The sequence below is a fragment of the Anser anser genome, assembly GCF_964211835.1.
Source record: "Anser anser genome assembly, chromosome: 7".
In the NCBI taxonomy this organism is placed as follows: Eukaryota; Metazoa; Chordata; class Aves; order Anseriformes; family Anatidae; genus Anser; species Anser anser.
This window is the reverse complement of record NC_139727.1, coordinates 23,722,764-23,750,352: the sequence shown is the minus strand read 5'-3', so window position 1 is coordinate 23,750,352 and position 27,589 is coordinate 23,722,764. Positions and strand designations below refer to the sequence as shown.

General features: G+C 43.7%; 2 protein-coding genes across 20 annotated transcripts in view; one reads left to right on the top strand and one right to left on the bottom strand.

Moving 5' to 3' along the window:
* Positions 1-19,561, top strand: part of SLC16A12 (solute carrier family 16 member 12) — a 41,261-nt gene extending 21,700 nt beyond the window's left edge. For 16 of the 19 annotated variants that reach the window (XM_083843977.1, XM_083843976.1, XM_083843967.1 and 13 more), the window contains 6 exons: positions 9,251-9,446; positions 10,282-10,385; positions 11,620-11,763; positions 14,030-14,621; positions 15,667-15,926; positions 17,600-19,561. In XM_083843977.1, the coding sequence (XP_083700103.1) occupies positions 9,352-9,446; positions 10,282-10,385; positions 11,620-11,763; positions 14,030-14,621; positions 15,667-15,926; positions 17,600-17,862 (1,458 nt within the window). In that variant the 5' untranslated portion in view covers positions 9,251-9,351 and the 3' untranslated portion in view covers positions 17,863-19,561. Of the gene's footprint in view, positions 1-6,955; positions 7,033-9,250; positions 9,447-10,281; positions 10,386-11,619; positions 11,764-14,029; positions 14,622-15,666; positions 15,927-17,599 lie in introns of all 19 variants that reach the window. The other 3 variants (XM_083843971.1, XM_083843969.1, XM_083843970.1) reach the window with 2 other exon arrangements.
* Positions 19,562-22,747: 3,186 nt separating this feature from the next.
* Positions 22,748-27,008, bottom strand: LOC310902447 (interferon-induced protein with tetratricopeptide repeats 5-like). The gene is made up of 2 exons (XM_083843985.1): positions 26,703-27,008; positions 22,748-24,682 (listed from the first exon to the last, which is right to left on the bottom strand). The coding sequence occupies exons 1-2, from the start codon at positions 26,705-26,707 to the stop codon at positions 23,248-23,250; spliced, it is 1,440 nt and encodes a 479-aa protein (XP_083700111.1). The 5' UTR covers positions 26,708-27,008; the 3' UTR covers positions 22,748-23,247.
* Between the last annotated feature and the right edge of the window lie 581 nt (positions 27,009-27,589).

Sequence of the window (27,589 nt, the reverse complement as noted above, 5' to 3'; positions counted from 1 at the left end):
TGCTTGAGGGCTGGCCTGCAGCTTTCCCAAGCAGAGCATTTGCCAGCACCTTCCCAGGCTGTGCCATCCCCCCCAGGGACCTACGCGGGGTGGCCTTGGTGCTTCCCCTCCGGGTGCGTGCAGGAAGCCGTGTTCTCATCTTGTGCCTGGGCGCTGCTGGGTGCCATCAGCATCCTAGTTTTCTCCAGAGGGATCCGAAGAGCGTTTGTTTGGTACCTCCCTCCTTCACCAGGACATCTCCAGCTAATCCAAAGAGGGTTTTTGGATCCCTCTCACCCAAGTGTAGAATCCAGTGTGCAGCATCAGTAAAAAAAAAGGCGAGAGCAACGCTTTCCCCAAACTGACTGCAGCAGTCTGGGAAAAAAATGTCCCAATCCCACATGTTCGTGGCAGCTCTGCAGTGGTGTCCTTTCTCAGGACAAGATTTTCTTGAAGGTGGAAAAATTAATATACCAGATATGGGAAAAATGTCAGCTGAAGGCCACTTTGAATAAAAAGCCTTTTCAGCATTTCCCAACAGTTATCGTCATATCTTAATATTTATTCAAAGATATAATGGTATACTATTAAGTGCCTGATCCAGAGACGTGCACTTCTGATTTCTCAAACTGATAGGGATGACTCAAAGCGATTGGAGTATCACATAGTTAAAAATTTAACTGTAAATAAGAAAGCTAGATAAAATATTTAGTTGCCTTGTCACATTTAATGAGACCTTAACGATCTTAAAAGGAGGAGATAAACGCCATGTAATTATAAATCAATAAATGTGTAAGTAATTCTGTAAACAAACAAAAACCTTCCACAACCATTACCTACCCATCGTGTGTTAAAAATAATTATGGGAAATAAATATGAGGAAAGCATAGGGGTATGATCAGCATCAGAGAATTCTGCCGCTATCTGATGCTCCCTGTGTGTCCTCAGCAGCCCCTCAACACCAAAACTTCTATGAGTTTGTTGCAGAAGTTTTGTGCAACTGCAGTTGTGCAGTAGGGATTGATCCTTCCCTACCCAAAAGGCTTCCTGATATTTTTTGTAATTAATTTTGGCTATTCTCACTTATTTGCGGGAAGGGGAGAAAAGGATGTTAAAATGGAGACAGTGATGGCAACCTTCCCCCCCAGCAGTGGAGTTGTTGGCTATCAGCCGATTAGTAGAGCTCTTCTTTCAGCAAGAAAGTGCATGTTTTCTGGAACATGCATGGCCACAGCCTTGCTACAGGTGTGTGCTGCTGAGTTTTCTCAGCTCCTGCCCCTTTTTTTGCACCGCCGTACTCATGTGTGCCCCTCTCTGGCATCTCCTTTCTCTACCAGCTTTTTAGCATCCCTTTGCTTTCCTTGTTGCTTTTCCTGTGCCCACACCTGGGCTTCGATCAGTCTGTCCTCTTCAGCAGCAATCTGTCTCCCCTATATGCAGAAACTCAAGCAAATGAGCTGTGTCTGCTGATCAGCATCCCGAGAGATGGGAGCTAATAAGCTGCACTCTCACACAATCCATCTTCTGTATCTTGATACGTTTTGGATGACGGGCAAGTTCTAGCAGATGTTTGTATGATGCCTAGCACCGTGACACCTGCTTCCTGATCAGAAGTCTCAAAGTACTACCAGAATACAAGTATGTTATCAATGTTGCTCTTAATCGATATCATAGGGAACTTCCCTACCCCTTCCCCCCCCCCCCCCCCAAGAAAAAAAAATAAAAATTGAAAAGGTGTTGAAGATGTGCAGAGTAGAGTATCCAGATTGATTCAGGTACATTGTAGGTAGATATCTGGAAAAAGAGTGAAGCACTTATTGCAATCTGCATAGTAAGCCTCTTGTCTTAACGTGGTGGCATCAATTAGAAGTCAGGTTGTTGGGTGGTGGTGGTGGTGTTGTTTTAATTTGTTTTATTATGTTTGCTTTGTTTCTGGTATAATTCCCTAAATGAACTTTCAGGTGAGTGGTAACCATTTGTAGCACTGCTGGGGAGGTACTGAAGTTGTGAAGATTTACTGGGAAGCTGAATGTGTGCCTAGTTTTTATAAATACCCATAATCATCAAAATTTCTGTCTTCCACAAAGAAAATTTCAGTGGAGCAGTCTATCAGTCTTACCAGGAAAGCATTAGCTTTGGCTTTATCTGAAGATTGGACAGAGCCACCTTTAAGCAGAGAAGAAAGCTGAGGCTATAGATCAGCAGCCTGGAGATGCTCAATGGAGCTATTTTTATTGAGGAACACGGGGTTGGAAGGGACCTCTCGGGTCATTTTGAAACAAGTCAAAGTCATAATCGTGCAATTCTTGATAAATAGCCTCAGATGAAGTCAAAACAAGCTGTTCTTTTCCAGTTAAATAGCTGACCTAGGGTGCAAAATGGGACAGGTCTTTATTGGAAAAAAATACTAGATTAGAAATAACCTTTGAATCCTAAGAGCTGTACCAAATTAAAGAGCATTTACTTCCCCTGTATTTAAGAACAGCGTGGAGTTTAGCTGGCTGCCACGCCGCTGACTGAAGTGCCTACCGTGGTATGCAGCTGCTAGGGGGGGAAAAAGGCAAAAGGAGGCTGAAGAAGTGCCATTTCCTACACTGTGCAGTTGACACTTGTGCAGCTGTCAGCATCTTCGGGGCTCCTGTCAAATACTGTGTCCCCTTTGAATGTGCTCCACTGTGTTTGGTGACGTGTAGGAAATGAGGTAAGGGGCTGGCAAGCCTGTGTTGGGGGGACAGACGGACAGACAATGTTGTTCAGTGGGGAAAGGGTGGTCTGGTCTCAGCAAATATTCAACCTTACACATCTCGTGGTCCATTGTACGTGCTCTGTGGCAATGTTTCTCTCTGTTCTTAAACATTTTTTTTTTTTTCCCCCTCTCCCATCCTTTGTTGCACCTTCTGTGCCCTTTTTGTTCTTCTTCAGTTATAGTTCTTTTCTTCTGTTTTTATTTATTTATTTATTTATTTATTTATTTATTATTAAAGGTGCAGCAGTTGGAGGAAAAGGAACAGAAAATGAGAAAATTAAAGCAAGAGGTTAACATATATAAAAGTAGCAAAAGCCTACAAATAATGCTTGGTACAATCTAAAGGATAAATAAGAAATACAGTAGAACTATCCTAGCGAGCTATGTAAATAGGGTGAATGTAGGAAAATATTAAAACTGTCCTGGAGCTCGGTGAATAGGGTAAATGTAGCAAACATGCACAGTTCCATTACCTTTCAGTCTAAGCATTAATGGATTTTCTCCAGCTGTGCCTAGGCCGCTTTATACTTGTTCTTCATAAAATTCGTCTGCACGAATGTTCTCCAAGTGACTTTGAAAGCTGTGTACGTTGCTGTTCACAAGAAAAACAGAGTTTAAATTCCTTTGTGTGAATAAATCTGCTCTGGAAGTGCGTCCTGGCATTCATACGCAGACTGGCACAAGTTTCTCAGGCCCAGCTCAACCATCATTGCTGTGAAGGTAGTGAGTAGCACCTACAGAGTATGTATATGTATACATTTCAACTTGACATCGATCCAGAAAGAAAATTGGTGTGTTATGCGCATTTCTGTAGTGCCAAACAGGTAAGAATTTGTTGAATCCCATGCTTATTTACGCTGGTATTTAGATTTGAGCTAACTCCTTTGGGATAAACTACACAAAATCCTTTTGTGCAGTTCTGAAAGGAATTGCAAAGTCATCTTAGCGTGCAGCTGTTTTAACTTTGTGTAGCCAGGCTGGTGCGGAGGAGCAGAAAGCAGCGGCGATGAGAGCCCAGGCTGGGCACCGGGGCTGCGTGCTCCCGCTGTGGGCACTCTGCCAGTGTGCCTGCTTTTTCATCTGAATTCATTGCCTGCTCAAAACAACGCGTTTTCAGAGAGCCTCCAGGCTGCACAGCATGTTAGGTGGTGGTTCTTGAGGTGACGGTGATGCCCAGGTACATCAGTGCTGCAAGTCATGCAGCTTGACCCCAAACAGACGAGCACAAATGCAGCCGGTGCTCCTCGGAGCAGCGATGCTTCCTTGCTCACATTGCCTTCATTTCGTGCTGTAGCAACACCGTTATTCAGCAAGTTTGTTTAAAAAAGGTCCTTGCAGTGGCAGGAGCGGTGGGCGGAGGGGCAGTGAGGGCTTTGCTGTCTGCTCCCATGTTATAGAGGTCAGCAGCAGCTGGCTCTGCGCAGGGCAGTTGCTAGGCTGCCGTGGATTGCTGCGCGCCTTTCCCTTGCAGGAGGCACCACGTGGCGAGGTGCAGGATTAACCTGGTACTTTCTCACTAGCTTCGCCCACTCCTTTCTGCTGCTTGGCTGAGCAGGCACGGCAGGGGAGATGCTCTCAGGGGGAGAGCATCTAATGCTCCTAGCATCTAATGCACCTAGTGCATTAATGTCGGAAGCAGTCACTGCTCTGTGAGCTGCCAGGGTAACTGAGGCTTCCTTAGGTATCAGCAGAATTGATTGCCACCTTCACCCTGCTGCTGCCGTCTGTGAACCCATGGCAAAGCATATTTATTTAGTGCTCGGCTGAGCATTACCTGACAAAGGGTGCAAACAAATAGAGCTCTTTCATGAGCTTTTCTTTCGACCTTATGTGTGGATGAGGTGTGTTATAAGAGCAGCCAGGACTGCTAGTGGGGATCAGGCCTTATAGTGCTAAAGGTTGAACAGATAGATAATTCGGGTCTTATGCTGCACCAGAAAGCTTGAGGAAAGATGCAGCACTAGAGTGAACTAAGGTAGGGTTGGGAAGGGAGGAGAACATGGTTCCCCAGATAAAGTGTGTGCAGAGTCTGCAATCTGTACTGTCCATGGTGTAGAAACTTAGAAAACAGCATCAGGGTGTGAGCCAGTGAAGTTTTCTAACCTCGGCATAAATCTGTTAGAATGCCATACTAAGTGCTTATTAGGCATGCACAGCGAGAAAGCAGGTAATTATTTAACTTAACAGCTTAGCTATTAGTTCAGTGGCTATGACAGGCACAATACTCCCTGAAGGGAGCGTGAAGTCAAGGAGACGGTTTGCACAGGTCCTGCTGTGGGAAGGTTGGGTGGCCTGTTGTTGTGTTTGCCAGGCAACTCCTATAATGGCATTGTTTTCAGCTGCTGGTAGCCTCATTAAATGTTTGCTGTTCATGTGTGTGTGTTAGCAGGCAGGGATCTCTGAAAACAACAGCAAGTGATCATGTAACCAAATACCTAATCAATATTTGCTTAGCCTGATATGTCATCAAATTCTTCACAAGTGTGCTAACATACGGCAAAAATGCTAACTGGGGTCTCAGACCCTTTTGAAGCTTGCCTGGGAAGCTGGATCAGGGACCTAGGCTGGGGACTAAGCACCCTGCTCTTGCTGTACGTGCATTAAAAGTAGCTAGGGCTTTCCATTCGGAGACTGTTGAATCCTCTGAAAGATTGTGTGTATATTTCTACTTTATTACAACATACTTAATAAATCAGGGTTTTTGTTATCTCATCTGACATTTCTGGAACTTCCTCTTCCACCCTTAATAACCAGAATTTGAAATACAATTTTCATCCCTCCAGGAGGGGCAGCAAAATATATTGCTCAGATCCAAAATAAGAATCCCTGCCTTGCCAAGATACTACAAAAGTGCTGCAGAGGTATGTCTGAATCGCATAGGATCCCTCTGTGGTGTATCATGTGCTTATTGCAAACTCCACCAAACTGCAATACTTGTGATTGCCAGCAAAACTTCAAGCAAAATCACTGGCACTTTATCAGTGTGCTATTAATTCAGGCAGCTGTCACGGATCGTCATGGGCTATTCTATAACCCAGGCATTTGAACATAACATATTAAACCTGTAATAAATCCATCTTTGCGGCCTCTAGTGTTGGATGCAAAGTGTGGTTGCTGCTTGGTACTTGCTGTGCTTGTTCAAATGAATTTGTCAGGGTGATGTTGCAATTGGAGGCTTCGTTGCCACACCAGGGTATAATCTGTCTGTGACACTCTGGCTTCATGCTAGATAGGATATCTGCTTTTCTTGTGGCTAGGTTAGAAGCAGATACCTATGAAAGTGTTGAATGTTGTTTTCCATCTGCATAGACAGGGAGACAGGGATGTGGTTGTTGTTTGCATGAAATTGTACTGTTTTTTTATGCCCTGGTCATTTACTGATCCAGAATGAAGAATCGTGTAATGACGCAGCCTTCACCATCAGACAGTTGCTGCTTGGAGCTATGCAGACAGGGATGCAGAATTGACCCTATTAGTTAAAAAATCAAGAATGAGTCATTAGTTCAAGTCACTCCAAAAGTAAAGTACACCCTGTAAAATTGTGTCATATGGATGGATTCAGCAGTTAAGATGTATGGTCTGCTCACAAATCTGCGGTGCATGCTGGAGGGCAAATACAAAATGTGGGCATCAAGTAGCAAGTCCATGGATGTGTCCTCTGTATCATGTGCCTGGAATCCTGTAATCTTCGATTGCATGCTTTTTCAGCTTCCCTAATGGTCTTTTAACATAATTTTTGTGAATAATACTATACTTCCTTGCCTACACACATACTTTCTTATCTTACTGCGTTAGCCCGTCTGGTTTACCTTTCCTCCTCTATTTGTCTGTGCGCTTCCTCAAGGCAGGGCATGTTTTGTTTGTGTCAGATTTTGTTTCAGAACATAGTGAGGAAGAAGTGTGTGGATATGCACTGGTCCGTGTAGTGCTGTTTGTTTGTCTTGAAGCAAATAGGTTAAGTCAAAAAATGGACTTTATACTTCAAGGAAAAAGACACAAGGCTTGTGAGGAGGCCAGTGATGTCCTCTGGATCATGTGGACATCTGCAAAGGCTGCCTAGAAAGCTATGTCAGCTACATAGGCAAATTTTGGTACGTGTTGGAAAGTTGTGTCAGAAAATGAAAGCTGTCCTGTCTCCACTCTGAAAGCAATCGAGCACCTTGAAGATGTAGTTTTGACATCTTAAACTCATTTGGATCTCCTTTGCTTTGTGTGTTTTATTCTTATCAGATGTGGAAATGAACTTGTAAAGACTGCATCCAGCTGGGACCCTTTACAGTCACTTAAGAGCATGCATGAGATACCAGGTTTGGAGCTGCTTACAAAAGCTGTGATAGTTGCAACTGTGAACTCATTTGATCTTTCTGAGCTGCTGTGACCATTGCTACGTGATCCAAACTGTGGCCATGTCAGACATCCCATTTGATATGTGACCTATCCTTTCTATAAAGAGTGAAGCACTTACATGATCAGACAGAGTGGAGCGATGTGTATCTTTCCAGAGCCATGGAAGTGATGAGTAAAACTGGTCATTAGAGATTTTCTTTTTATCATGAGTGAGCTCTCTTCTAATTCATTAGTGCGTGTTATATAGGGATAGTACTTCAGGCTGCAATGAAGATCCCTACTGTGCTAGACACCATATAAATACAGAGAATACAAACCTTGCAAAAACCTTATTACACTGTTTAACTTACAATGAAACAGATGTTTGGGACAATAGAGGAGAAGAGTATAATAAAAACTGCATTAGTGCATGTTCTAATGCTTATAGTTGGCATAGTTTTGGTCTCTGAATCATTAAAAGCTTTAAACAAATATTTACTTGTAAATAAATATTAGCAAAGCCTATTATACAAAGAGAAAATAGGACTTCTTCCAAGTAGTATACAAGATTTTTGGCCTCAAGTAAAATAAGTGAGAGCTTACAGTCTGAGGAGCACACAGGCACAAATAAATGGTACTTGAGGAATACACGAAGACCTGGCTACGTTTAATGGTAGTCTTTTCTGCTTATGGGACTGGATGGTAATTTCGTATAATTTTGCTATCTTGTGTTTTTTTTTATCCACTGATATTTTTCAGGGATACTATTTCAAGCATTCCTTCACTGCTCAGAAGTGTTGACAAACACACACATCATTGTGAGGCTACAAATGGTTCAGGTGCCTCATACTACAGTCCTTTTTGACTTAACTTCTTCCTTTGAAAACTGCTTGTAGTTTTTCTGCTCTTAACATTTGTAGACTGACTTACCTTAGCCTATAGCTCTTGATTATGCCTTGTGCGATCAGCTTTGAAAGCCAAGAGGGTAGATTAGGACAATGCTTCTTACGCTTTTTAAATCAGAAGACTACCAAACCTTTTTAAAAAAATTGAAAAGACTCCAGTGATCCTCCTGTACAGCATTGTTTCCGGGTATCATTTATAGCCTAGAAGAAATGAAGCTCAGTTGTGGTTTTTTTGTGTGTTTTTGTTGTTGTTTGCTTGCTTGCTTGCTTGCTTTTTTTTTTGGCATTTCTGTTTTCTCCCAGTTTGTTCACCTCTAAGTTTGGCAATGTGTGTACATTTTTTTTTCCAATAATTCTGTAAGCTTTTTGCAATGAATCTTCTGATATTTTGGGGGAAGGCAGCTTGTGAATACTTCTCAAAGGCTCACCTGTGGTGATACTTAGGGCCAGCTCTGGGTAACCTTTCTGGTTTGGGTCAGAGAGCTCTGTTCTACTCTGATTTTTACAAGGAATATTCACTTCTCATACAAGGGTGAATTCTTTTTATATGAATCATAGAATCATAGAATATCCCAAGTTGGAAGGGACCCATAAGGATCATCAAGTCCAACTCCTGGCACCACACAGGTCTACCCAAAAATTGTAGACCACATGACTAAGTGCACAGTCCAAACACTTCTTAAACTCTGACAGACTTGGTGCATTGACTGTTTCCCTGGGGAGCCTGTTCCAGTGTGTGACCACCCTCTCAGTGAAGAACCTCTTCCTGATGTGTAGCCTAAACCTCCCCTGCCGCAGCTTGACACCATTCCCATGGGTCCTATCGCTGGTAATTAAGGAGAATAGATCGGTGAATTCCACATTGTATTCCCCCAAAAGTGAATTTTGCACTAAACTGTGTACCGGGAAGTATAGCTGCTTTGAACAGAGACTGCAGTTTAAAATAAAGTCCAGGCCAGGGACTAGTGTGTGCTGGTGGAGCCCCACTGAACGTAACTGAGCTGCAGTGGTGGGGTGCTGGCAAAGTAAGTCGGCTGTACGTGCTGTGACATCTGTGGGGAAAAGCCTGTCGTGGTAGGATGCAACTGCTGAGGAAATTACCCTGAGGAAAGGGATACCAGACAGTGGGACAAATTCTGGTGACGTAGTCTTGCTTCTCACGCATTTCAATACAATGTGTTTGAAAGGAAAGCCTCACCTTTATGTACCAAAGCTGCGCTTCCTAGCCAGGCAGTGTGGTTTCACAGCTCCGTACCCTGACCCCCGTCTACCTGTTTTTCTTCCCTTTCTGCAGATGGCGAGCAGCCCACAGGCCGGGCCGCCCCAGCGAGCAGCGGTGGCAGGAGCCAGCCCCTGGCCCTGAGGTGGGGAAGAGGAGCGTCGCCGCACCGCGCCATGGCCCCGCGCAGCGGCCCACCTGATGGCGGCTGGGGCTGGATGATCGTTGCCGGCTGCTTCCTGGTCACCATCTGTACCAGGGCCGTGACGAGGTAAAGGGGCTGCTGCTTGTCTCTCCGGCCTGCTGTGGCACTACCCCTTTCTTTTTTCCCCTTAGAAATATTTCTCAAAAATGGAAAGAAGAGGAATAGACCACTGCCTTGCACAAACACGATGTATGTGTTCGGGGTGAGATGGCTGCCACAGCTGCTGCTGGGCCGCTTTGTTGTCAGCTGGAGACAGAGGAGCCTGGTTCCTGTGAACGTGGATGTTAAGCTGAGAGACAGGCACCCTGGGGAGGGAGAGGCACTGGCACAGCATCTTCTTGGACAGTCAATATAATATAAATGTAGTGTTTCCTACTAAAAAAGTACATATTTTAAAATAAAACTGTCAGGTTTAAGGATCTGAAGTCTAGGATCTTGGGATAAATAGCACAGAAGTGGCATGCAAACGTCGACACAGTGTAACCTCTCTCAATTAGTTAAATCTGTCTGAATTAGGTTCTAAATCAGCCTGATTCCCCTGTTAGGATCATAGCTGGATGCCATTTTGTGATTCCATTGTTGCCAGTGCAAAGCAAGGATTCTTCCCTGGTTGAATCACACTAACCGAAGTGCTTTATATAAAGTACTGTTGGGATTACTAAACTTGCATGTGCCGTTTGATGTTTTGTCTCATGTATTAATTATCTTCATTTCCGATACCCTTTTGCAACTGTTTAAAAATGTCCATCCAGCTGGGATCTAGACAAACCACAGATTTAATTTTCCTGGGAGCTGGAGAAGACCTTAAAGCAGGTTCTCTTTATTGCTGAAGAATGAGACTGCTTTCTGTGAGGCAAATATCCCAGGTTTAACAGATCATTGTTCATGTTGTCTTTCCTAGGTGCATCTCAATTTTTTTTGTGGAGTTCCAGGCATATTTTGGGCAGGATTATGCCAGAACAGCTTGGATCCACTCCATTGTCGACTGTGCCACGATGCTCTGTGGTGTGTATTACACTTTGACGACAAGTGTGACTGCTTTTTCTTCAGCTCCATCTGGTTTTGGCTCACCCGTCAGCCAGTGGAGTAGGCTGGGAAACATGGTTGCTGCGGACTCTCTGGGGTCTGGTATAACCGAGCTGCTTCCATCAGCATAGCTGGGCAGGAAGGGAGTGTCTTCATACTACAGAAAAGAAACAGAATTTTGTTTTGTCAAATGATCTAAGTTTCCAGAAATGTACTTTTGTCAAGGTCTAGTGGGACAAGTTGTGTTTGAGAGCTGCTAACTGAGCACGTGTTTCTGTTGCCGATTGATTGGAATCATATTTGAGAGTTAGCACAGTCTGTACTTCTAGCCTTCGAATCATGTCACATCATCATCATTTTAGCAGACTTGTATTTACAAATATTCTTTTCCCTTAAAAGGAAGTTCTGTGCTACTAAGAATAATATGCATCAATTCAGCAGCTGTATTAAAGTTTCTTATGGGTTTACTTCAAAATTATACAATTAGGTGAAAATTCAGGCTTTAATCCTGCCATACAGGGGTTAATCCATGAGAATAGCCATGAGGGCATAGGGACACAGCTGAATTGAGACATAGCATCTCTTCTGCATCAGCCAGGTTATATCTTGAAAAAAGATAGATGAGGATAAGCTTGTCCTGGCATTGCAGGTAGCAGAGAAGGAGAGGGCTGGTGATGACACCCCCTGGTAGAGGCAGGGTGACCTGGGAACTGTTATTGTAGGAGAAGTTCAGGACAGGTTTGGTGGCTCTGGAGATGGTCCAAATGATGCGAGACCTCTCACACCTAAGTCTGGCACAGAGCCTGCAGGAAGGACACCTGAAGTTTCTGAAGTCTGAAGAGCAGATTGCATGTTGGGGAAGGTCTCTGCAGTTGTAAGAATGGAGTAAAGAACAGCGTGGGCCGTATCCGGTTGTTGCTGTGGCCTCTCTTGACCCTGAAAACTTCAGAATGGCTGTGTCCCGTAATGACTTTGATCTGCTGAAAAAGCTACTGTAAACTTTAGTTTTATCCTGACTTTCAGGAAAATAATTTTAGAAGGTTTTTGATTCTCACACCATTCTGATAGGAAGGGATGCTGAAAGACCACCCTGCATTGCTGTGATCACCACTTTCCCCTGCTTGCCTGCTGCGTCCTTTCCCTTGATGTTAGTTGCAATGAACTATGTCTGAGGACTTGCTATTAACTACCAGCTTTATTTGTTTCTTTGAAGCCCCACTTGGGAGTTTAATCAGTAATCATGTATCCTGCCAAGTTGGTATCATGCTAGGAGGGCTGCTTGCATCTACTGGACTAATTTTGAGCTCCTTCGCCGCCAGCCTGGAACATCTCTACTTATCGTTAGGAGTCCTTACAGGTAGGAGACACTCAGCTCCTTTGGTCCAGTCAGCAAAACGACACAGGAATGTTAAAAAATGATAGTCTTTCCTTTAAAGAGGGGTGATCTCTTCTCCACGTCGTATTGCCATAGCAGTGGTCCATGGAGATACTGAGGCTTGTTCCCCTCATTGTAAAAAAAGGAGCTCTTGCTGCAGTCAATGGGTCTTGTACAGCCCAAATACTGCATGCTGCAAAAGCATCTCTTTAACGTTGTTAGAGAGAAGACTATGGGAAAAAGCTGTGAAATTATGGGAGGTCAGGAAAGACGTCTGCTGCAGGAGATACACATAAAATTTTCTCTTTTGCCTGTGATTTGTGAGGATTTTGTTATGGTAGTGGTTCTAGAGTGCCCCCAGATATTTTCATATTAAAAAATGAAATTTAAATCAAAACAAAAGGACTAGGTGGGCAGAGTAGCCCTGGGTGAATACCTAGTACCTCAGCTGTGGAATTTATTTTTATCTGCATTATATTCCCTTTGAAAAATGAACACATCCCTGGCTGATAGTATTGCTGTAGCAGCTCCTCCATTTGTGTTCAGGTATGTTGATAGCAGATATTTTTGCTCTGTCCAATTATCCCGAGTTTGCTGTGAACTGAGGAACGTTAGTGGTGCCCATGGTCACACTGACATTCCTTCATTATTAATACTGACCTGGTAGCCACGGTGATATAAGCCCTTGTACTTGGTCCCCTGCTGTTTAGTAAGGAGGTGGTGGAATTACTGCAGTTCACATGCTGCCAACAGCTTATTTAAAAAAAAATCCGTATTGTGGTGCATGTAGCTCCTTCATTACAATGTTAATCTGTTGACAAATGTGTTCATAACAAATAAAAAGGTTCCTTGTAATTCAAAAGGGCTGTGCCACATACCACCCTAATGCCGCTGAGGCTTCCTTAATGAAAACCACAGTGAATATTGGGGTGGAAAAGCAATTGCACTTTGTAGATGGGGCTGTAAAGAGTCCATTCTGCAAGCAGTTAACTTCTAGTCTGTAGGGAGTGATTAATGTAGAGATAACTGTTGGTAAATGCTAGTGGTGATGCTCCAACCCAGAGAGGAGGTAGGAACATAACTGACAAAGGTCCATAAAAATGCAGGACTTGAAACTGTGAAGAGTGAGGCAGCGATGAGAAGGGGGACTGACAACAGGTAGCAGAGCTCACTCTCGAAGGTGTGGAAATATTTTCAGTCACAAACTTTGCATTTCCACTTTTCACTGGACATTTTTGGCTTTTGGGGACCTATTTCTCCTGCCAACTCATTCAAAATAGAGTGTACTTGCCACAGCTGCTCTGCCATCTCCTTCCCTTGCCCCCTCTAATCCACTTAGCTCAGCGCCTGCCCAGCACAGAGGAGGCCTTTGAGGAGAACCTTGCAAGCCGGTTATGGCACAGGTGATTACCTCCCTGGCTGGCAAGTTCTGCTAGAAGCCATGGGGACCCTTTTAACCCGTATGTAGGATGTGTTCCAAAACCCTAGTCAGGAACACGTTTCAGTGTCTGATTCAGAAATGCATGTTTTAGTATCAGTGCAAGTATTTGATGGTTAAAATCTCTCTGGTTTCTGCAGCAGAGACCACAGTCTCTTCCAGGAGATGGATTTTATTTATCTGCTGACTTGGACATGGCTTTGTCTTTTGAGGCTTTTTTCCCCTCTGTACCTTTACCCAGGGATTTATAAACGCTCAGGGCTCCAACCAGCTGCTGCATTGAGTTAGTTTAGCTGACTAAAACATGTTTACTGCAGGATATCAGTGACAGAGTCTAACTCCTTGTGCTGCCTTTGAGACCTGAAAATTAATGGTTGGGTTTGCACCAGACTGAAACACAAAGCATTGCCTCACCAGACCAGTGTGCCCCACACCGGTGTCTGTGCAGGCTCTGGGATGAGACCTCATCTGGTATCCATGAGTCCTCATCTGGTATCCAGGAAAAACTGACATGCTGTTTTTCTGATATTCATTGGTAGTCCTTGTTCTTGTTATTAAATGCACCCCATCACTCCTTTCTGAGCCTTGTTATCATAGATTTATAATGATCCGTTAGATTTGTCGAGTCAGTGACCCTGATGGTGGAAGAAGGGAATCATCCTGGTTTCTTTCCACACTGTGACTGGGCTGCATGTCAGGAAGAGCTTCCTATTCATTGGTGCTGATGAAAGTAGGCTGTGTGGTTTAATTTAATGTGTTCCATATGTCGTGCTCAGAATTAAGCCATCTGCACTCTGCTTTCTCTTCTAGGACTTGGGTTTGCACTCTGTTATTCTCCAGCTATCGCGATGGTGGGCAAATATTTCAACAAGAGGAAAGCGTTGGCTTATGGAATAGCCATGTCTGGAAGTGGAATTGGTACCTTCATCCTGGCCCCTGTGGTCCAACTCCTAATTGAGCAGTTTTCCTGGCGAGGGGCATTACTCATCCTGGGAGGTTTTGTTCTAAACCTCTGCGTCTGTGGTGCCTTGATGCGGCCTATCGCCCTTAAGGAGGACCGTAAAACTGCTCCGGGGCTTCTTGAACAGGAGTATGTCCCTGAAGCTCAGAAACAAGACTTAAAGCGAATGTCCATCTGTTCACCTCTAATCAAAGCATGGTCGCATGAGTGTTTGTGCTACTGTTCATGGAAGGAATATGACTTTTTGCTGATGCCAGGCTTCATGGTGCTAGCAGTGTCAGTTTTATTTATGGCGTATGGCTGCAGCCCTCTCTTTGTCTACTTAGTGCCTTATGCCTTGAGCGTTGGAGTGAGCCATCACCAGGCTGCCTTCCTCATGTCCATACTTGGTGTCATTGATATCATTGGTAACATCACCTTTGGATGGCTAACAGACAGAAGGTAATGGCGTACGGCTAAGGAAATGCAAGCGTTAGCCGGTGGGAGGCTAGATCCAAGTGGGGTGTAATGCATGTAAAAGTTAACATTATGGATGTTGTCTGTAGCACCTGTCACTTTTCCAGAAAACCAGTGAACAGTCAAACTTTCAGAAATGCTTGCTGTTTAATGGTTTTGTCTCTTTGGAGTTCATTGGCTTCTACTGGATCCCCCTCCAATCCCAAGAAACGATGTGTTTGTGAAAAGCTAAAAGCTCTTGCATTTGACTATGGAAATGTAACCTCTTGCCCAAGGTATATCAAGCATGATCCTCTGTACCTAATCCCTAGAGGATGATACTACTTGTGCCTTTCCACCTCTTTTGTGCTGCTGGAGAGATGCAGAAGTGATGGAAAAGGAACAAAGGTCTGGCCTACCACTGTCAGGCATGTACTCAGGACTGACCTAAAACTGTTATACATTTCCCAGTATAAGAGAGCTCACCATGCTTTATTAACTCAGCCATTCGAGACATCTGTGTGCGGCTAAACGAAGAGATGTTTTGGTTCTAAAGAATGCAATATTCTTTGTGCTTATTTAGTTTGTAGGAAAAATCAGTCACTGGTTTTGTGGGGCAGGGAGAGAGGAATTGCCATCTCACTTGGCTAAACTAACTCCAGCGTTTAAGGGCCAATGTGAAGCTGAGAGAGATGTACTCTAGCATTTTTTGCATAATACTGACAGCACCTTTTTGAGCTGGAAAGTCCCTGAAATACTGCTTTGAACACTGAGACTTCAGAGGGCTGCAAAATCCTAGCAGCTGAGCGGCTCCTCTCACTAGGGGCATGCCTAAGAACAGTGTGGGGTGCTGCTCTCCAGGGGTTTCTGCAACTGTAGCGGGGTATCTTTCCTCAGCCAAGCTCCTCACTGGTTGAGCTTTTCTTCTTGAAGACGGGGTAATAAGTTGGATTTAAATTTGAGCTATATGAAAGAGAGAGAGAGACTGAAGTGCTGCATAGTGACCGAAATGCTGTGTCCAGTGAAATGCTTTCCTGTTTTGAAATTGCAGGTGTCTGAAGAAGTACCGGCACTTTTGCTACCTCTTTGCTGTGGGAATGGATGGCCTCTGCTGCCTTTTCTTGCCAGTTCTCCAGAACTTCCCCTTGCTTGTGCCTTTCTCATTTACCTTTGGTTACTTTGATGGAGCCTATGTAACGCTGATCCCTGTTGTGACGGCAGATGTAGTGGGAACTTCTTCCTTATCATCAGCACTGGGTGTTGTGTATTTTCTGCATGCCATACCGTATCTAGTGAGCCCGCCTGTTGCAGGTCAGTTCACAAATGACTTTCCTATAATCATATCATTACTTTGATTTCAACTGTTGACCAAAGCAGAATAGTCTGTCATTTAGTCTAGACTTGGACAAAAATAGATATCAATTTTAATGTCACTGTCAATTACCATTTTACAATTTGATGGAAGGTTTCTTTGAAAAAATCGTGTTTTTTTTTTTTTTTTCCTGGAAGCTTTTGAGCATCTCATGTTTTACCCTCTGACAGAGCATTCTCTTTCTGTGGAACTGTGTACTGAAGGGTGAAGCATAAGGTAGGCCAAGCACAGGCATGCACTCTGTGGTGTCCAGGTGGGAAAGGCCTGGCCACTGGCTCTGGGCTGTTCTCCTGCAGCTTCTTTCTCTGTCACTAGTGACTAAAAGCCGTGGTACAGTATTTACTCTAATTTTCAAGCTATAGGTTTTTCAACATTTTGAGTATATTAGTAACAGTCCCCATTTTTCCCTTTGAATTGGTCAAAATGATATTCCTCTGGTGTGTTTATTGGACTGGTGGGAAGAAGATGCAAAGTGCCTTGTCATCTCCTTTTCAGTTTCCCAGGAAGAAATGCAGGTAGGCTTTGGTGAGATGTAATAGGAAAGGATAGGAAATACACACTGAATGGGCAGGTAGCCCCTGGGCAGGGAAACAACACACATAGACCTTCATAAGACCTGAGATCCACTTAAGCTCTGTCTTGGTGGAATGATTTCTACATATAGAGTAAGCTGAAATTAAAAAACAAAACAAAACAAACAAAAAACAGACAAAAACACTATGAAATCGGGCTTCTAAGAGCTGTTACATTATCACTTCACATAGATAAGAAATTGTGTAAGTAGATGGAAGAAAAGATTTCTTTGAAATCATACAGTTTTGAAAATGCTAGCTAAAGAGATTCATTCAAGTTGTTGGTTTTGTTATTTTTTTGATCTAGAGGACTTAATCTTTTTATCTCTGAACTGCTTTGAACAGTGAGTGAGTCAGCTTCACTACTGTTGGTCAAAAACTCATCCCTGTGATATCAAACCATCTTTTCCCCTATCAGTTTCATTGCAGTGGAGTAATGATGAGAGCTGTACTCCTGTTATTCTTTAGAAAGATCTTGACAGTTTTGAATATTATAGAAGGTCAGAGATCTTTTTCAAATGTATTAATATGTTTTGCACATCTCTGCTGTTCACATCAATTTCCAATTGGACTCTGTTTCTGAGGCTTTTAATTTAATTTTCTGTAGCAAAAGCTACTGCAAAAGGGAATACTTTGAAGTGATGCATGAGCCTAGGGCATAGCTTGCTAGCTATTTCAGTCAAGAGGATCTCATGTACATCGTATTTAATCCTGTGGCTCTTCTAAGCTTGTCTAAAGACTGCCGGTTAAATCCATGTGGTTGAAAGATGTCTGTGCAGTATCGTGGTGATGTCTGCTGTGCTTTTTCTCATGGGTTTGACTTCCAAACAAAGGCCCGTAATAAACTTATCTGCCTGCTGATGTTGTGGACAAATTTCCCCCAGCCCCAGGAGGTAAAGGTATAGTGATGGCGATGTAAACCTGTCTTGTTTGATGGCGTTTATATGTGATACAACTCCAGAAGTGCTGCTGATCACAGGATTTCCAAATTATAAGAATTCTGTCAGGCCTGAAAAAAAACACGATTTGTCTTCCTACAGGTTGGCTTGTGGATACAACGGGCAGTTACACCGCGTCATTCCTCCTGTGTGGATTTTCTATGATATTTAGTTCAACGTTACTGTGTTTTGCGAGACTGGCAAAGAAAATCAAAAGAACGCATTTAAGGTCGCTCACCAATGATACCCACAGCAAACATCACATCTGGACAAACGGAGCAATAGCTTACTCTGTCACCGGAGAATTAGACCAAAAGGATGCTGAATTTTTGGCTGTAGATACAAGCAGCTATAGCAACAGATGACAAGTACCGTCAAGATTCAGCGCTGTGCAGCTGTGACTGAGACAGAGGGGGCTGCATTGTGTTGCACTGTTGAAGATGCTACTTCTGTGAAACAAGGCATCTCCGTTAGGTTTTTATGTCAGGTTTTGGTAGGCTAAAATTTACACACAGAATAGAAAGTTAATGCAGTAATAGAACAAAGCTAGACTGAAAGTAAAGAGAGTTGGTAGGTACAAGTGTCGACAGATTTATTTCTAAGGAAATATGTTGACTCCAAAGGTAATCTCAAAAAAGGTAATCAGATATAATGAGAGAAAAATACAAAGTAATCAGTCACCAAAGCTGAACAATAATGTTTAAATTATTTCAAAAATAGTATTAATGAAATAAATTTTTTTGGCGTTCCAGTCAATTGTTTCAATGGAGTAACACATGCCACTGAGAAACCTCTCCATTTATCAGTCTTCATTAAACTCTTTGTCAATAACTCTTTCAAATGCCAAAGCTATTTGTTATAAAATCTGCCAGGAAGCTGTGATTAATGCTGAAAGTATCTCTGAAGCAGCTTTAATTTTTACAGTGTGCCTGCATCTTGTACATACATTGCAACTTCATTTCAAATGTGGTTTTAGAGCTACTTTCCTAGTCCCCCTACAGCAGAATTTTGAGGTGGCTGTTGTTTTTTCTTTTTTTTTTTCTTTTTCTTTTTTCTTTCTCCTGGAAACCTCTAAAGGATGAATTTCTAAACAGTGACATTCCAGGTATGATCCTCCAGCTGATCTTTTCTGGGTGGATGGAAGAGTTGCTGTGGCTGCTCAGCCATCTGAAGAGGAGTAAATCTGTACCAGGAGACTAGGTGTGCTGGTAGACAAACCTGCTCTAGCTTCATTAGTTGGAAGAAGTCCAAAGGCAGCCCAGGAGACTGGGAGGAGAAGCTCATGTTTTTCCAAATGCAGAGTCTCTTCTTCCTGTAAAATCACTAGTTGTTTAAAAAATTAATTTTTGGGAGCAGATGACTGAGAAACTCCCACCCCAGATGCTATTACTAAAGAAGATCTTGACAGACAAGTTGCTCCTCCTGCATATTGCAATGGCAAGCCTCTCCCTTTTTGGATCCAGGAGACATCTTCAGGTGGTGCAAATTACTCATTTATACCAACTGGGGAGCTGATCAGGTCACTTGTCCTGGCTGGCCAGACAGCAACAGCTGTGATTTGCTGATGATTTCCTGCTACTTGTGCTAGGGATGTACTACAGCTGGCTGATTCGTGGGACCTAGAGACTGAATGTAGCTCATGGGGGTAAATTACTGATGTGATGGTTTATTGAATAATGGGATGCTTCTACATTTCCAAAGTGAAACTGTTAGAGATGGGGGAACTTCACATTCTGAAGTGCAAATCTTTTCTGTTTGATGCTGTATAAAACTGTATTCTGTTCACTAGCAAATTGATCAGAGGGCAGATAAGTTTTATTAATGCTGTGCTAGTAATTTTGTTAATCACTTGCAGTATATTTGATGTTTGCTATTGGTGTCCTATTCCATTCTGTGCCTCAGAAGGGAAAGCAACACAGGCTGCTGTTCACAAATTTGATTTAGATCAGGAGTACACCCACAGGGTCATAACGTATTTTTTATATATATGAATAGTATGTGTATCAATTTCTTCTATTTTTCATGCATATTTCAAATATAACATATTAAAATTGTTTGTCTTCAGTTGTCTGCGCTCAAAGCATTTACCACTACCATGCTCCAGAAGTACAGTTACAGTTTGTTTGTTTTTTAAGGGACGATAATATTCAGGCTGTTCTCCATACAGGGTAGGCTGGCATAGCACAGCGCAGCAGTAGGCAGAGACACCTGAGAAAGCTGTGAAGAATTTGCCAGGACAACATGGTGCTTTCCCACCAGCCCACTGAGCAGTGATGAATGCGAGCTTGGAAAGAGCATTCAGATGAATCCTGCCAGTGCTAATGCTCTGTTCCAGGTGTTCCATGCAGTGCATGAAAGCACAGTGTAAGTGCAGAATATGATCTTTAATTGGTTTTATATATTTTTTTTCTAGGCCTTTGGACAGCTCTGCTGTATCAGCTTTGTGTTTAGTCTTGCATTGTACCTTTGGAAAGCTGAATTTTCATGTTAGCAAAAAGTACCTCAGGGTCGGGCAACTAACAAGTCCCTACGTGGATTTAGCACTTACTCCCCCATGGAGTCAATGAGCAGGTCCTGAAGAGCAGGGTAGTTAGGGATCCAGTGAATGGGGCCCAAACAAACAAACAAAAAAAAACAAACCCAAAAAAGTACTTAGGAGCAATTGCATTAAATGAAGAGTCCACAAACAAGCCCCGGTTTTGCAAAGGTGAGCTAAGGCGAAACCACCCTGAGGCTTGTTGTTACTCTCTATGGAAACCTCCTGGGATGTCACTTGCTACAAACCCCAGCTGCCCAACAGCTCCGGGTCTGAATTTAACCCCGAACTCCCAGTGCTGAGCAGTGCCTGGCTGGTGGGGCCTGCAGAGCTGTTCTGTCCTGGGTGGCAGCCAGACACTTGCCTGCGCAGATGCAGGATGCTGTCAGGGCTTCCTAAAGAGTAATGAATGACAGCGGACTGGAAAGGCAGCGGGGGACTCAACTGCTGGAAGCACAGCATTTGTTTCTGTCCCAGGAGGTTTGAAATGGAGCAATCGTCATTCTTTTGAAAATCCTTATATTGAAGTGAGAATCGTTTATCAAATCTGTTTTGGAGAGGGAGGCATCTAAGAAATCACGCCTTGAAAACCTGTGTGAAAACTGTGTTGGAAAAGTAAAGCCCCTTCTGTGGAAAAAAAAAAAATTAAACACTTCTACCAGCTTGGATACTTTCTCCCTTTCTCCCCTGAAAAACGAAGGTGTCTGTGCTATTACATGGTGAATATACTTAATATTGTCACTATTCCTTTTCTGCTTTCTGAAGCGTCACAAGTTTATTTGGGAAGAAAGGGCATGGTTAAAATAAGCTGTAACAACACCTCCTGGCCGGCACAATGGAGTCCTTAAGCACAATCGCCTCAATAAATAATGCTTTCTGCTAAGTGACTTATGATGTATTCCAGTACAGTCTCCTAGATGATCTAGGAGGTGATTTGGACTCATGAACGAATGCCTCGTGCAGGGTTAGCCCCCCCCCTCCTTTTTCCTGCAGCGAGGCAGTTGCGTTCACACGCGGATCAGCCGGCGTCGCTCCGGCGCCGCTCCGCTTCTGCCCGCTGGGCTTGGGCGGCGCGGGTGGCGGTGCCGCAGCACCACCCAGCGGGAGGCGATGAGGATCGCTCACGGTGATGAAGATGGAACCTTGCAGGCTGGCGTTTTTGCCCGGAATAGCTCGCTGCCTCTCCGCGTTTCCCGGGGAAGGGGCGGCAGGGTGTGGAGGGGCGCAGGGGTGTGCAGCCGGGGCTTCGGCAGCCTGCGCGACCCGTCCCTTCGTCTCTTCCCTGCTGCCCTCAGCAGGGCTTGGGTGGAAACTGTGCTGACGTGAGAAACCTCAAGACCGAGCTGCGTAGCGGGGTCACCCCGTGTACCGTTTTGCCCCACAGCTGAGCCCAGCACCGTAGGCAATCACCAGTTCCTGACTTCAGCCCTGCCGTTGTACCTACGAGCTTTGAGCACCATGTATGTGTCCGTCCCGCTCCCGTCCTCCCCGTTCTCCTCCCTCCCTCCCCTTTCCCTAGGTAGGGCCACCGCTGCTTGTAAGAGGGAAAGCTGGCAGGTGGCTAGAAAACGAGGCCAGACTTGGTTAAGTTTGTTAAGTTAGCAGTCCCAGGTGTGGATGAGCGTGCTGGGCACACTGTTATGCTCCTGGCTGCTTTTGTTTGTGCTATAAAAGATTCTCAGAGAGCTGAGAGGTTCCTTGATGCTTCATTGCCTGGCACCACATTTTACGCTCCTGTAGGACACTGTCCTGTCTGTGCATGGGGCCTGCTGCTGCTCGGGGGGCAGGAAGGCTCCAGGGGGGCTGGGAACAGAAATGCCCACGCTCCCACCCTCCCAGGGACACGTGTACAGGCTGCTTAAGCGCTGGCGGTTGGATAGTGTTGCTGCCATATGTGTGGCTGAAGCTCTGACATCTTCTGAAGCTTGTTGTCAAACTTCAATGCGCACCTTAACCTGGTGTGTGGGCTCTGTCACCAGCTGGCTTCGTGCTACACGACTGGCTAGGGCTCAGGAGTGTTCTGGAAGTGCAGTATTAATTTTGCCAAGCACCATCATCTATTATGCCAAGGTACGTAATGTGGAACTAGACTGGCAAGCTGTGAATACCTTTAGTTAGATATCTGAAGACAATCACTTCCTTAACCTAGTCACTGTCCTTTCAACCCTTTCTTCCCTTCTTGCGTGCTCTGTGTTCACCCAGCCCTTCTCCCACCTGCACCTTGCACTTGGGTTTCCATTTGTCCAGTTCTCCAGCTCCACGCCGTGCTCCATTTCTGGTTCAGTACATTGCTCGTGTTTTCCGTCCCTGGCTTGTTTCATAATGTGGCCACAGACAACCATCCCTCTGGCATCTCAGACACTGCCTTTCCTTCCACTCCAGGCGTTTGCTCTAGTGGTTCCCAAGAGTGCCAGTTTGGGTAAACTATATGGATGCTATTTTCTGCACAATTGAATTCTTTGGGGGAGCATCTCTGAAACCAGCCTTGCCAAGAGTCTGGGAAAATAAATGGGGCTATCTCCTGACTTTTCCATATCCTGCCCAAACTTCATCCCTTTTACTTTTTTGAATGGATGTTTCCCTTTCTTTCATCTACCAACATGAGCGTTGGTCAGCTGAGAGATACTAGAAGCAGCAGTTGGACAATGCAATGCTCTTTGATAGTTCACAACAATAATACACGTTTTAAGTTTCCAAGTAAACTAGACAAACAGTGGTTGTTTAAACAGTGGTCATTTATGTTAAACAGCACACAAGGTAGTAATCTGAACAAGTCTTCAACACAAATTTCTTCTAAATGACACAAAAAGAGTCTTTCCTTAATATTTGAAAATGCGCCAGCAGTGTCCATTATAGCATCAGCATGCCTTTCAAATTGAGAGGTTAAATGTTAAAATAGCATAATTCCCTGATCTTTTTCTCAGTAGAAGGTAAGATCTGGTTCCAGCTGTGTCCTACAGATCATCACTCAAAGACAACGTTTATACTAGTATTAGTACGAAAGGCTAAGATTGCTTAGCTGTTATTTATTCTTTCTAAGCATGCCCTTTAGCAGTGAACGAACAAGCAAATGCACAATCATCATCCAGTCATCATCTACAGTTTCTACATCATCACCAGAAGGTGGTGATACCAGGTTTTTCATCTGGTTATAACTTCAACCTTAAAATGTGCCTTTTTTTTTTTTTTTTTTTGGGAAGGATTTTTGGGAGCTTCAGCTTGAGAGGGAAAGTCGTAGCTCACATAACGCACTCAGATATTCTTCATTGTCAGGGTTACGTTCAATGGCTTTCTCATAGCACTCAATTGCTTCACGGTTCTCACCGTCTAGCTGGTGAATGAGTCCAAGTGTACCAAAATCTGCTTCATCTTCTACACCTCTCTGAATTCTCTCTCCCAACAATTTTTTGAGGGCAGTTTTGCACATACGTCTTTCATAAGAATCTTCTCCAATTTTCAGCCCTTCTTTGTAATATCTAATGGCTTCAGATTCTGATCTCTTACAATACTGATGAAAATATCCATATCGGTAGCATAGTGATTGTTTTTCATCAGAAGTCAGAGTATTTATCTGAAATGCTTTCTGAAATGTCTCTTCTGCTTCTTTATACTTCTTTGCTTTTGCATACATGACTGCTAAGTCAGTATAGCCAGAATAAAATTTTGTTTTTTGGTCAATCACTGCTTTAAAATGAAAAATGCATTCTTGAATGAGTTTTTCCACTTGATCTTGAGGTGGATTTCCTGCCCTTTGCAACTGCTTCAGCTTTGCTCTGTAGCAGACTCCCATCTGGTGACGCAAAAAGATAGATTTTGGTGTCACTGCTAAGGCTCTTCTCAAAATCTCCAGTGCCTTGTCCACTTCTCCTTTCTTTCTATAAAATATGGCAGCATATCGCAGGAAATAAGGAAGATTGGGGGTTTTCTGCATTGCTTCTTCAATGTATCTCTCCCCTTCATCATCTCGACGTAACTGCCAAAGTTTTAATGCAAGTAGTGCCATAAGAAAAGTGTCCGTTTGATTCAGTTCCACTGCACGCTTCAGGATCTCCACAGTTGAGTTTGCTTCTTCATTTGTTCCATTATAATGTTCTTCCAAACGATACACTGCTATTGCATAGCCAGCATTAAATTCTGGGTTGTTGGGTTCTTTGCTCAGAGCCTTTTCAAAGCACTCCTTTGCTCTCTCATAGTACTTTTTCCCAAACTTTAATAGTGCCCACCCTTGCTCAGCATAGATTTCTGGAAGCTGAATCTTCAACTGAGCAGTACCTGAAAGTTTTTTGCAGCTGTTTTCCACTTGGCTTACATAATCTTGAGCTTCTTTGTATCTGGCCATGTGGTAATAGATCCAGGCATAGTTTCCCCAGGTAACAAGACTTTTCATGTCGATTTCATTTGGATAACGTTTTTGAACAAATTCTTCAGCTTTCTGGAGATTTTCCAGGGCTTCCTTGTTTGAGTGCTTTAGGTGACATACATAAGAGAGTAGATTGTAATTTCTGAGATTTTCATAAAATCCAATATCAATCAGATCAATTATTGATTCTTCTAGGTAATCGAGATCTACATCCTCCTTCAGCAAAGTCCATGTAAAATAACATTCTAGCTGCAGCAGGGACTTCTTCAAGGAATTATTGGAAATGGTACTAGAAGAAATCAAAGAAAAGATTACTTACACTCAATTTACTTTTTGCTACTCATGTTTTTAAACTGGGCATGATGGTACTTCAAAAGTAGGCAATACCTCACTTGGTGCCGCTAGTCAACAGTAGTTCAAGTAAGCCAAAGCTGTGGGGCGCCATAAGTCTAGAGAGCTCAGCAGTTCTTTCAGTAATTCTCTTTGCCAGGGGAACTGAGGGCACCTCTTACACAGCCAAAGAGCTGGTGGTCTAGATGCCATAGAGGAGGACTGGTCTCTAGTGTAAGGTTGACACTCCCCTGGGCCTCAGAAATGTGTTACCCTGCTTGGAAAGTTTGCTGAAGCCCACCTAAAAGAGGTAATCAAATAAAAGTGGGATGCCCCCAGCTGCTCTTGTGTCTCTGGGCTTCTCCATGTGTGTGAGGATACAATATCAGGACCTTGGATGAGTCTGGCAGCAGCCAAGGCAGGGTATTTGTCGAGTTCCCCCATCTACCTGTCCCCATTTGTGGGTGTGCAGACAAGCTTTTATCATGTAGCCTATCAATGATACACCTTTACTCCATATTAGGCCCTTCCTTAAAGAAATATTGGCTTCTTGGTCAGATCCTCCTTTGTTAGAAAGACTGCTCTGTTCTCCATTTTGTAAAACCAGGAGGATCTACAAACCTGCACAGCGCTACATGCACTGCTGTGCCACTGCAATGTCACATAAAAAAAAAAAAAAAAAAAAAAAAGACTTCAAAAGAGGAAATGTCTTTTGGGAGAAAAAGGATTGAGAGCAAAGACTGGAAAATTCTGAGGAGACAAGTCAAGGAGGAATTGGGAAGCAGGTATTGCTGGCTCTGGGACAAAGTGCAGGATGCTGGGGAAAACAAAACAACGTAAGTTCCCACCCAAACCACCTGGAGTATTACAGATACTAGAGAAAATAGGTATTTATAAATGCTGTTAATGTCTAAGTTTATCTTACTGACCTCTTTGCCCTTATCAAGTAATCTTCTCCAACTAACTGATTCTTGATTGGTATCAACAACCGTTCTTAATTAAAAAACTCTGTAGGAAATTACATTTTTTCTGGGATGAAGGGGAAGTGAGAGCAAGTTCCTGCTGTGAGCACTACCTTGTTATAAACCTTTGTCCCCTGGGGAACACCAAGGAAGAACAGATACTGGCTGCCAAATCAGCAAAAATAGTCCAGGAATAGCTTGAAGCATTTAAGTAGGCCCCTTCAAATCAAAATTGAAATGTATTGTTCAAATTGTGGCACTAAGGAGCATGACCTAGTGATGGGACTTGGTACGTCAGGTTGATGGCTTCACTTGATGACCTTGAAGGTCCTTCCCAACCTACGTGATTCTGTGAAAATGAAATAAGTGATTATGCATTACCTGTTGTTTTGTTGCCTCAGCTGAGAACACAGAAAATTTCCATGGATGAAAACAACAGTGGAGAGTAATTTCATGAAAAGACATTTGTTGGAAATGAATGTCCCCCAAAAGGATTTGTGATGCAGATTAAATACAGTTTAGCTTAGTTCAATGCTTAGCTTGTGAGTGCAATTTCCTAGGTTCTCATAAACATCCTGGCTCTGCCCTATTTGAGTGTCTGTGTGTGCACGACAGTCCTCAGCAAATGTTATCACTTTTCTTTTGCTTCAGACTGCAATCCAGAACTGTTTGCTGGTCCTCGCAGCGATAGAGAAAGGAAAATAAATTCTCAGCTGCATCAGTGCCAACCACCCTTTTGGCTGGTCGGCAGCTGCTACTGCAGCCTGCATTTCATCCATGAACTGCCTGCACACAGCGTTCCTGATTGTCAGTTCCGAAAAATCAATAACGTTACAGCATCCAATGGAATCCTCATTTAATTTTCATTCCTCCAATAAATATTCTATAAAATATTTTCTGATGCTTCGGTTCTCCAAGTCCCTTACTGCTTTCTGTTATTCATATTATAAACTTACATTCCCATAGCATAAGAGCACAGCAAAAAAGCAGCATTCAGAGACTACGTTGCTCTCTTACCTCATGTTCTTCCTTCTTTTTCCTTGCTTTCCTTTCTCTGCCTGTTTGAAGGTAGCTTGGAAGCCAAAGTGCTCACTGTTGTTGTGACTTGCCTTTTATGTGCTTCAGCCCTTGTGCTGTGTGACTGAAATAACGGGAACCAGAAAGTGAAACCAAGCTCTCTCTCTAAATCTGCAGGAGGAAGTGCAGCTACTGCCAGCTGGGGAATAGAAACTTAGGAGTACCTCAGCAGCTTTTATCATCTTGATTAATTAAAGATTAATGAAAGGCAGTGTGGGGACACAACTGCTGGAAGCACAGCATTTATTTCTGTCCCTGGAGGTTTGAAATGGAGCAATCGTCATTCTTTTGAAAGTCCTTATATTGAAGTGAGAATTGATTATCAAATCTGTTTTGGAGAGGGAGGCATCTAAGAAATTGCACCTTGAAAACCTGTGTGAAAACTGTGTTGGAAATGTAAAGCCCCTTCTGTTGAAATACAACCAGGAGGGAAAAAAATCTACCAGCCTGGATACTTTCTCCCCTGAAAAATGAAGGTGCCTGTGCTATTATACAGTGAATATATTTTATATTGCCACACTTGCTTGTCTGAAAGTGTTGTCCAAACGCTTCCTGAACTCCGGCAGGCTCAGGGCCATGACCACTGCCCTGTGGAGCCTGTCCCAGTGCCCGACCACCCTCTGGGTGCAGAACCTTTCCCTAGCACCCAGCCTGACCCTCCCCTGTCCCAGCTCCATGCCGTTCCCTTGGGTCCTGTCGCTGTCCCCAGAGAGCAGAGCTCAGCGCCTGCCCCTCCGCTCCCCTCGTGAGGGAGCTGCAGGCCGCCATGAGGCCTCCCCTCGGCCTGCTCTGCTCTGGGCTGAACAAACCAAGGGCCCTCAGCTGCT